This window comes from Triticum aestivum, chromosome 3B (genome assembly GCF_018294505.1).
Source record: "Triticum aestivum cultivar Chinese Spring chromosome 3B, IWGSC CS RefSeq v2.1, whole genome shotgun sequence".
Taxonomy (NCBI): domain Eukaryota; kingdom Viridiplantae; phylum Streptophyta; class Magnoliopsida; order Poales; family Poaceae; genus Triticum; species Triticum aestivum.
This window is the reverse complement of record NC_057801.1, coordinates 712,564,337-712,575,606: the sequence shown is the minus strand read 5'-3', so window position 1 is coordinate 712,575,606 and position 11,270 is coordinate 712,564,337. Positions and strand designations below refer to the sequence as shown.

General features: G+C 44.8%; 1 protein-coding gene across 1 annotated transcript; it reads right to left on the bottom strand.

Moving 5' to 3' along the window:
• Positions 1–546: 546 nt before the first annotated feature.
• Positions 547–1,351, bottom strand: LOC123066161 (abscisic stress-ripening protein 1). Its single transcript, XM_044489306.1, has 2 exons — positions 1,098–1,351; positions 547–988 (listed from the first exon to the last, which is right to left on the bottom strand). Exons 1-2 carry the CDS (start codon positions 1,233–1,235, stop codon positions 824–826), a joined length of 303 nt encoding a protein of 100 aa, XP_044345241.1. The 5' UTR covers positions 1,236–1,351; the 3' UTR covers positions 547–823.
• Positions 1,352–11,270: the final 9,919 nt, after the last annotated feature.

The following is an 11,270-nucleotide window of genomic DNA, read 5'->3' as shown; positions in this document are numbered from 1 at the left end:
CGGCCGGATCAAATCGAAAAGGGTGAGATTTGGAAGACTAACCTTCGGAAGGGGTCCCTTCCATGGCCGGACAGCCGTCGCCGCCGTTCTCCGGTGCACGACGCGACGCACCATCTCTTTCCTCTCGCCCGCGTGTAGCCCAACCCTCGCCGGATCGTCCACCGGCAAGATCCTGTCCGCCGTTGAGGCGACCTCATCCTCATCATATCCCGAATTGAAAAACTCACAAAAAAGATCAGAAGGAGTCGGCGTTGGCGGAGATGCCGCCGGATCTTCGCCGTCTCCGTCCGCCTCGTCCTCTTCAGATCCGGCTAGCGCCCAAAACCGGCCGCCAACCCGCGGACGAGCCACAGCCCCCGAGAGCACAGGCCCGGCGATCGCCAGACGGTGCCCCGCGTCGCCCCCATGTCGCCCGTTATCCTCCTCGCGGCCCCCGAGAGCACAGGAGTCGGCGTTGGGCCCCCCTATAAAAATGGTGAGATTTTCACTTCCCGGCCTCTGCACCAACTAAGGATGCATACGGCCATTTTAGTATGAGTATCAAGATAAACATGGTCCTCAGAATTTTTTAAATGAGTATCAAGATATTTCTTGATGAGTGGTTTCACCACACATCAAGCTTGGTCCTCAATAAATGGGGAAAAATCCCTGTACATCACCTGTCAATTCTGGGAATTGAACTCGGGTCGTTGGGTTGCACAACCACATACCCAACCACAGTACTATGGAACAAGACAATAAAATGAAAGAATGTAACCGGCCGTACATATAAGATAGCTAGCAAGGGTCTACGTGTGCATTTGCATCCATGAGTGTATGTGTATCAGTGGTGGTGGCCATGACGGGCGTGTTTCTTGGCCTCTTTCTTTTTGTGGTGCTCATGGATCGCCAAGCCTGCGCTGCCGGCGGCGACCGTGGCGGCGATCTTCTCCTTGATCTTGTGCGACCTTGCGTGCTCCGGGTCCTTCCTCGCCTCGTGCTTCTCGTGCTGCATATTGTCAAGTAATTATCAGCACTATAGTTAACCATGAGTAGAGTAATGCGTATGCCATGAATTGCGCAAGTAATATGTAACGCCTGAGGTGTTTGGGGCGTACCCTTGCGTATGCTCCGGCGGCGACGGCGCCGAGCTTGGCCAGCTTCTCCATGTGCTTGTGATGCTTCTCCTCCTTGCGGTACTGCTCGCCGCCGGCCTCGGGCTTGCCGCTGCTGCTGCTGCTGCTGTGGCGGCCCATCACAAATTAGCTTTCCGAGCGAGCAATGGAGTACGTCCGTGTGCGAACTAAACTCGTGCCTTGCGTTGTCTATACAGGAGGAATGAAGGATGAGGATCTGTGTTTGTGTGTTTGTGATATGTGCTTGACATGAGGGCATGCATGTCTCTATATATATAGGATGGAGAAGATCATGTACGGGCGCAGCGCTAGCATATGCAGCTGACTCGCACGTACGTGCGCGCCTTCCTCTTACGCGTTCTCAACTTTTTCGACGTGTGCTTTTAGCTACTCTTCTGTTCACAAATATAAGATGTTTTGTGTTTGCTTGAGTACTCTTGTCACAGATTTGTTTTTTCAATTTGTTCATACGAATCGATACCGACCGATCTCAGATATATTTCGCTTTCCTAGTGTGGCTCGATCAATGGCCGTCGCGCGTTTTCTTGAGATGGAAAATGACACGCACGCGGCTAGATTTCCAGTAGCAATGGAGACTACTCGAAGACGACCGAGTATGTTTGCATGCTAGCTAGCTTAACCGCGTCGGTCCGACAGTCGGTGCTACACGGCTAAGGTACGGATTTTTTTTTTTTTTTTGCCCGGAACAGCTACGGAATTTTCGACCCGATTAACCTGTAACTAAGCAACACGCACGTACGTGTCGCTAGCTCGTGTGGAATTACGTACATCTACCTGAAGTAACTTTTTTTTTGAAACTGATCGGTACCTAAAGTATCATCTCCAATATCCATCCGTGCAACAAAAAACAAGAGCAAGAAAGTAGCGGCAATTCGTTTTTATTTTCCAAAACTAGCAGCAAGAAGACGGCCATTTTTTTTTTGGAAACCAACAACTCCCGTTTGGATTTTGACCATGGCAAATTGAACGTTTTTATGGCAATTTTAGTGATGTGAGGATGATAAGTTTAGTTGAAGCACATGGCAATTCATCCACCATATATATTTTTTGCCAGAAAATTGATGTGCTTGGCAACTAAACTTGACATCCTCGCATCAGAAAAATTGCCATAAATACGTTTGATTTGCCATGTTCAGGTCCCGAACATTTGGGATTTATCATTTTCAATTTTTTTTCACATTCAATTAAGTACTAGCAGTTGTTCTTTTTCAAAAAGTTGTTGTTTTCAACATCAAAGAACCAGTAATTTGGCACATGCACATGTGGTAAGCTGCCAAAGTGCTCTCCTCAGGTTTTTAGGACACCCTTTGACTTCTCTATAGCGAATAAGCTCATGATAGATTACCATCACACAAAAAAGTCGCATGATGAGTTAGCTTTCCTGTTTAATTTTATTTTGAGAATCACCAGTAGTCTTATTGAAGCTCAACATCCATTACAGGTAGTACAATGCTTTGGATCATAGACCCAGGAAATTTATAGAATAACTCCTGTTACTACATCTCGCAAAAAAAAAATACTCATGTTACTACGAATTACAAAGGTATTTCTTGGAGACTTATTCTCCATGGTGTCAATCCTTGCAACATGACCTACTACCAAGGCTTCAGTAACCATAATGCAACTAGACTGAAGTCGTGGCACCGCCAATCGTATACTTGCACGAACTTAACTACCAAGGTTTTTGAAAGCCCTGTGAGCCGTGCATTTGAAAAGATGACAAGACGTGTGCGTTGAATGTTGACAAGACGTGTGCGTTGAATGTTCTTGGGCCGGAGATGATACGATAGAAATATAGGTTGTCGAATTACAAAATCTTCACCAAGCTATCGGAGAAGCACACTGAAGCCACAAAAGGTCATACCAACAAAAGCACCAGACACTAACACAAACTCATATCTTCATAAATGCATCTGTGAGAACAAAAACCTGAATTTTGCAAGATTGGACTTATGAAGTCAATATAACTTTGGCTTTGTGGCACTACCCGGTAAGGATTCATCACAGCAAAAGAAGAACAAGAGTAACTTTATTCTCACCGGCGTTGCAACTTTCGCAAGAATGTCGCTGACGAAGACCATAAAAATCATACTTGAAAACCTTAAACATGCCTGGAACTAGAAGGACCGAGTCCCCCTCGCCTCACTGCATGAGGCCGGAGGCCAGAGAACTATGCCCACCGCCGATCAAAACCCTAGTCGTTGCCGCCTCTTCGTCTCATAACTCTCTCTCTCTCTCTCTCTCTCTCTCTCTCTCTCTCTCTCTAGACTAGGTTTCCTTTTTTAACTGAATTTCTTTTGAGATTTTTTAATGTTTTTTAGTCTGTTGGATTAGCTTTCTTGAAACCCATTAGGTGGGCAAAAGGCTTGATTAGCCTCAATGCATTTGGGCCTGCAAAAGCTTTCGGTATAAACCCCACACAGATAATTTGTTGAGTCGTGCATATAGGGATGGCACCCGTAGGTTATGGATACGGGTGGAGCCTCCCCATACCCTTCCTCGTTCACCCTAAACTTACCTATCACCCATACCCATACCCGTCAAGGGTACAGCTTTTTCCCATACCCGTCACGCGTCACGGTATATGGGTACTCGCGGGTAAAAATACCCGCATTTACAACACATCAAATTGAGTAGAAAATAGTTGTGAAAAGCAACACATAATCATAAATTATTAATAGAAAAATATTTTAAACAACAATGTACAAAAGCACATTCGCAAAAACAAAACAAAAAACTTGCACATAAAGCAACCCATTAAACTGTTGGGTAACGTAGCAGAAATTCAAAATTTTTCCTACGTATCACCAAGATCTATCTATGGAGAGACCAGCAACGAGTAGAAAAGAGAGTGCATCTACATACCCTTGTAGATCGCTAAGCGGAAGCGTTCAAGTGAACGGGGTTGATGGAGTCGTACTCGTCGTGATTCAGATCACCGATGATCCTAGTGCCGAACGGACGGCACCTCCGCGTTCAACACACGTACAGCTCGACGATGTCTCCCACGCCTTGATCCAGCAAGGAGAGAGGGAGAGGTTGAGGAAGACTCCATCCAGCAGTAGCACAACGGCGTGGTGGTGATGGAGGAGCGTGGCAATCCTGCAGGGCTTCGCCAAGCACCTACGGGAGAGGAGGAGGTGTCACGGGAGGGAGGGAGGCGCCAAGGGCTCAGGTATGGATGCCCTCCCTCCCCTCCACTATATATAGGGGCAGGGGAGAGGGGGGAGGCGCAGCCTTGCCCCTTCCTCCAAGGAAGGGGTGCGGCTAAGAGGGGGGGAGGAGTCCATCCTCCCCAAGGCACCTCGGAGGTGCCTTCCCCCTTTAGGACTCTCCCCTTTTTCCTATATCTTGGCGCATGGGCCTCTAGGGGCTGGTGCCCTTGGCCCATGTAGGCCAAGGCGCACCCCTACAGCCCATGTGGCCCCCCGGGGCAGGTGGCCCCACCCGGTGGGCCCCCGGGACCCTTCCGGTGGTCCCGGTACAATACCGATGACCCCGAAACTTGTCCCGATGGCCAAAACAGGACTTCCTATATATAAATCTTTACCTCCGGACCATTCCGGAACTCCTCGTGACGTCCGGGATCTCATCCGGGACTCCGAACAACATTCCGTAACCACATACAAACTTCCTTTATAACCCTAGCGTCATCGAACCTTAAGTGTGTAGACCCTACGGGTTCGGGAGACATGTAGTCATGACCGAGATGTTCTCCGGTCAATAACCAACAGCGGGATCTGGATACCCATGTTGGCTCCCACATGTTCCACGATGATCTCATCGGATGAACCACGATGTCAAGGACTCAATCAATCCCGTATACAATTCCCTTTGTCTAGCGGTATGGTACTTGCCCGAGATTCGATCGTCGGTATACCGATACCTTGTTCAATCTCGTTACCGGCAAGTCTCTTTACTCGTTCCGTAACACATCATCCCGTGATCAACCCCTTGGTCACATTGTGCACATTATGATGATGTCCTACCGAGTGGGCCCAGAGATACCTCTCCGTTTACACGGAGTGACAAAATCCCAATCTCGATTCGTACCAACCCAACAGACACTTTCAGAGATACCCGTAGTGTACCTTTATAGCCACCCAGTTACGTTGTGACGTTTGGCACACCCAAAGCACTCCTACGGTATCCGGGAGTTGCACAATCTCATGGTCTAAGGAAATGATACTTGACATTAGAAAAGCTTTAGCATACGAACTACATGATCTTGTGCTAGGCTTAGGATTGGGTCTTGTCCATCACATCATTCTCCTAATGATGTGATCCCGTTATCAACGACATCCAATGTCCATGGTCAGGAAACCGTAACCATCTATTGATTAACGAGCTAGTCAACTAGAGGCTTACTAGGGACATGGTGTTGTCTATGTATCCACACATGTATCTGAGTTTCCTATCAATACAATTCTAGCATGGATAATAAACGATTATCATGAACAAGGAAATATAATAATAATCAATTTATTATTGCCTCTAGGGCATATTTCCAACAGTCTCCCACTTGCACTAGAGTCAATAATCTAGTTCACATCGATATGCGATTAACACTCAAGGTCACATCCCCATGTGACTAACACCCAAAGAGTTTACTAGAGTCAATAATCTAGTTCACATTTACCATGTGATTAACACTCGATGAGTTCTGGGTTTGATCATGTTATGCTTGTGAGAGAGGTTATAGTCAACGGGTCTGAACCTTTCAGATCCGTGTGTGCTTTACAAATCTCTATGTCATCTCCTAGATGCAGCTACCACGTTCTATTTGGAGCTATTCCAAATAACTGTTCTACTTGGAGCTATTCTAAATTGTTGCTCCATTATACGTATCCGGTATCTCTACTCAGAGCTATTCGGATAGGTGTTAAGCTTGCATCGACGTAACCCTTTACGACGAACTCTTTTACCACCTCCATAATTGAGAAAATTCCTTAGTCCACTAGTTACTAAGGATAACTTTGACCGCTGTCCTGTGATCCATTCTTGGATCACTCTTGTACCCCTTGACTGACTCATGGTAAAGCACACTTCAGGTGCGGTACACAGCATAGCATACTGTAGAGCCTATGTCTTAAGCATAGGGGACGACCTTTGTTCCTTTCTCTCTATTCTGCCATGGTCGAGCTTTAAGTCTTAACTTCATACCTACAACTCAGGCAAGAACTCCTTCTTTGACTGATCCATCTTGAACACCTTCAAGATCACGTCAAGGCATGTGCTCATTTGAAAGTACTATTAAGCGTTTTGATCTATCCTTATAGATCTTGATGCTCAATGTTCAAGTAGCTTAATCCAGGTTTTCCATTGAAAACACTTTCCAAATAACCCTATATGCTTTCCAGAAATTCTACGTCATTTCTGATCATTAATATGTCAACAACATATACTCATCAGAAATTCTATAGTGCTCCCACTCACTTCTTTGGAAATACAAGTTTCTCATAAACTTTGTATACACCCAAAATCTTTGATCATCATCAAAGCATACATTCCAACTCCGAGATGCTCACTCCAGTCCTCAGAAGGATTGCTGGAGCTTTGCATACTTATTAGCATATTTCAGGATAGACAAAACCTTCCGGTTGTATCACATACAACCTTTCCTCAAGAACCGTCGAGGAAACAATGTTTTGACATCCTATCTGCAAGATTTCATAAATAATGCAGTAATTGCTAATATAATTCCAACAGACTCTTAGCATCGCTACGAGTGAGAAAGTCTCATCGTAGTCAACTCCTTGAACTTGTCGAAAAACATCTTAACGACAAGTCGAGCTTTCTCAATGGTGACACTTACCATCATTGTCTGTCTTCCTCTCAAAATCCATCTGCACTCAACAGCCTTACGACCATCGAGTTGTTCTACCAAAGTCTACACTTTGTTCTCATACATGGATCCTATCTCGGATTTTATGGTTTCTAACCATTTGTCGGAATTTGGGCCCACCATCGCTTCTCCATAGCTCGTAGGTTCATTGTTGTCTAGCAACATGACTTCCAAGACAGGATTACGTACCACTCTGAAGTAGTACGCATCCTTGTCATCCCACGAGGTTTGGTAGTGACTCGATCCGAAGTTTCATGATCACTATCATAAGCTTCCACTTCAGTTGGTGTACGTGCCACAGGAACCACTTCCTGTGCCCTGCTACACACTTGTTGAAGTGACGGTTCAATAACCTCATCAAGTCTCCACCATCCTCCCACTCAATTCTTTCGAGAGAAACTTTTCCTCGAGAAAGGACCCGATTCTAGAAACAATCCCTTATTGCTTTCGAATCTGAGACAGGAGGTATACCCAACTGTTTTGGGTGTCCTATGAAGATGCATTTATCCGCTTTGGGTTCGAGCTTATCAGCCTGAAACCTTTCCACATAAGCATCGCAGCCCCAAAATTCTAAGAAATGACAGCTTAGGTTTCTCTAAACCATAATTCATACGGTGTCATCTCAACGGAATTACGTGGTGCCCTATTTAAAGTGAATGTGGTTGTCTCTAATGCCTAACCCATAAACTATAGTGGTACTTCGATAAGAGACATCATGGTATGCATCATATCCAATAGGGTGCATCTATGACGTTTGGACACACCATCACACTATGGTGTTCCAGGCTGTATCAGTTGTGAAACAATTTCCACAATGTCTTAATTCTATGCCAAACTCGTGATTCAGATATTCATCTCTATGATCATATCATAGATCTTTTATCCTCTTGTCACGACGATCTTTCAACTTCACACTGAAATTACTTGAACCTTTCAATAATTCAGACTCGTGATTCATCAAGTAAATATACTCAACATCTACTCGAATCATGTGTGAAGTAAGAACATAACGATATTCACTGCATGCCTCAGCACTCATTGGACTGCACACATCAAAATGTGTTACTTCCAATAAGTTGCTATCTTGTTCCATCTTACTGAAAACGAGGCTTTTCAGTCATCTTGCCCATGTGGTATGATTTGCATATCCCAAGTGATTCAAAATCAAGTGAGTCAAAATGGTCCATTTGCATGGAGTTTCTTCATGCATATACACCAATAGACATGGTTCGCATGTCTCAAACTTTTCAAAAACGAGTGAGCCCAAAGATCCATCAACATGGAGCTTCTTCATGCGTTTTATACCAATATGACTTACATGGCAGTGCCACAAGTAGGTGGTACTATCATTACTATCTTTTGGCATGAACATGTGTATCATTACGATCGAGATTTAATAAACCATTCATTTTAGGTGTAAGACCATTGAAGGTATTATTCAAATAAACAGAGTAACCATTATTCTCCTTAAATGAATAACCGTATTGCAATAGACGTAATCCAATCATGTCTATGCTCAACGCAAACACCAAATAACAATTATTTAGGTTTAACACCAATCTCTTTGGTAGAGGGAGCGTGCGATGCTTGATCATATCAAGCTTGGAAAAACTTCCAACACATATCATCAGCTCACCTTTAGCTAGTCTCCGTTTATTCCGTAGCCTTTTGTTTCGAGTTACTAACACTTAGCAACCGAACCGGTATCTTATACCCTGGTGCTACTAGGAGTACTAGCAAAGTACACATTAACACAATGTATATCCAATATACTTCTATCGACCTTGCCAGCCTTCTTATCTACCAAGTATCTAGGGTAATTCTGCTCTAGTGGTTATTCCCCTTATTACAGAAGCACTTAGTCTCGGGTTTGGGTTTTACCTTGGGTTTCTTCACTAGAGTAGCAGCTGATTTGCCGTTTCATGAAGTATCCCTTTGTTCCCTTGCCCTTCTTGAAACCAGTGGTTTCACCAACCATCAACAATTGATGCTCCTTCTTGATTTCTACTTTCGCGGTGTCAAACATCACGAATATTTCAAGGATCATCATATATGCCCCCGATATATTATAGTTCATCACGAAGCTCTAGCAGCTTGGTGGTAATGACTTCGGAGAAACATCACTATCTAATCTGGAAGATCAACTCCCACTCGATTCAAGTGATTGTTGTACTCAGACAATCTGAGCACAAGCTCAACAATTGAGCTTTTCTCCTTAGTTTGCAGGTTAAGAAAGTCATCGGAGGTCTTATACCTCTTGACATGGGCACGAGCCTGAAATCCCAATTTCAGCCCTCAAAACATCTCATATGTTTCGCGATGTTTCAAAAACGTCTTTGGTGCCTCAACTCTAAACCGTTTAACTGAACTATCACGTAGTTATCAAAACGTGTATGTCAGATGTTCGCAACAACCACAGACAACGTTCGAGGTTCAGCACACTGAGCGGTGCATTAAGGACATAAGCCTTCTATGAAGCAATGAGGACAATCCTCAGTTTGCGGACCTAGTCCGCATAATTGCTACTATCAACTTTCAACTAATTTTTCTCTAGGAACATATCTAAACAGTAGAACTATAGCGTGAGCTACGACATAATTTGCAAAATCCTTTTGACTATGTTCAGGATAATCAAGTTCATCTTATGAACTCCCACTCAGATAGACATCCCTCTAGTCATCTAAGTGATTACATGATCCGAGTCAAACTAGGCCGTGTCCGATCATCACGTGAGACGGACTAGTCATCATCGGTGAACATCTTCATGTTGATCGTATCTTCTATACGACTCATGTTCGACCTTTCGGTCTCCGTGTTCCGAGGCCATGTCTGTACATGCTAGGCTCGTCAAGTTAACCCTAAGTGTTTCGCGTGTGTAAATCTGTCTTACACCCGTTGTATGTGAACGTTAGAATCTAACACCCGATCATCACGTGGTGCTTCGAAACACGAACTGTCGCAATGGTGCACAGTTAGGGGAGAACACTTCTTGAAATTGTTGTAAGGGATCATCTTATTTACTACCGTCGTTCTAAGCAAATAAGATGTATAAACATGATAAACATCACATGCAATCAAATAGTGACATGATATGGCCATCATCACTTTGCTCCTTTTGATCTCCATCTTCAGGGCTCCATGATCATCATCGTCACCGGCATGACACCATGATCTCCATCATCATGATCTCCATCATCGTGTCTTCATGAAGTTGCCTCGCCAACTATTACTTCCACTACTATGGCTAACGGTTAGCAATAAAGTAAAGTAATTACATGACGTTTAAGTTGACACGCAGGTCACAAATAAATAAAGACAACTCCTATGGCTCCTGCCGGTTGTCATACTCATCGACATGCAAGTCGTGATTCCTATTACAAGAACATGATCAATCTCATACATCACATATATCATTCATCACATCCTTTTTGGCCATATCACATCACATAGCATACCCTGCAAAAACAAGTTAGACGTCCTCTAATTGTTGTTTTCATGTTTTACGTGGCTGCTATGGGTTTCTAGCAAGAACGTTTCTTACCTACGCATGAACCACAACGTGATATGCCAATTGCTATTTACCCTTCATAAGGACCCTTTTCATCGAATCCGATCCGACTAAAGTGGGAGAGACAGACACCCGCCAGCCACCTTATGCAACTAGTGCATGTTTGTCGGTGGAACCGGTCTCACGTAAGCATACGTGTAAGGTTGGTCCGGGCCGCTTCATCCCACGATGCCGCCGAATCAAGATAAGACTAGTAACGGCAAGCATATTGAACAATATCGACGCCCACAACTACTTTGTGTTCTACTCGTGCAAAGAATCTACGCAATAGATCTAGTTCATGATGCCACTGTTGGGTAACGTAGCAGAAATTCAAAAAATTTCCTACGTATCACCAAGATCTATCTATGGAGAGACCAGCAACGAGTAGAAAGGAGAGTGCATCTACATACCCTTGTAGATCGCTAAGCGGAAGCGTTCAAGTGAACGGGGTTGATGGAGTCGTACTCGTCGTGATTCAGATCACCGATGATCCTAGTGCCGAACGGACGGCACCTCCGCGTTCAACACACGTACAGCTCGACGATGTCTCCCACGCCTTGATCCAGCAAGGAGAGAGGGAGAGGTTGAGGAAGACTCCATCCAGCAGCAGCACAACGGCGTGGTGGTGATGGAGGAGCGTGGCAATCCTGCAGGGCTTCGCCAAGCACCTACGGGAGAGGAGGAGGTGTCACGGGAGGGAGGGAGGCGCCAAGGGCTCAGGTATGGATGCCCTCCCTCC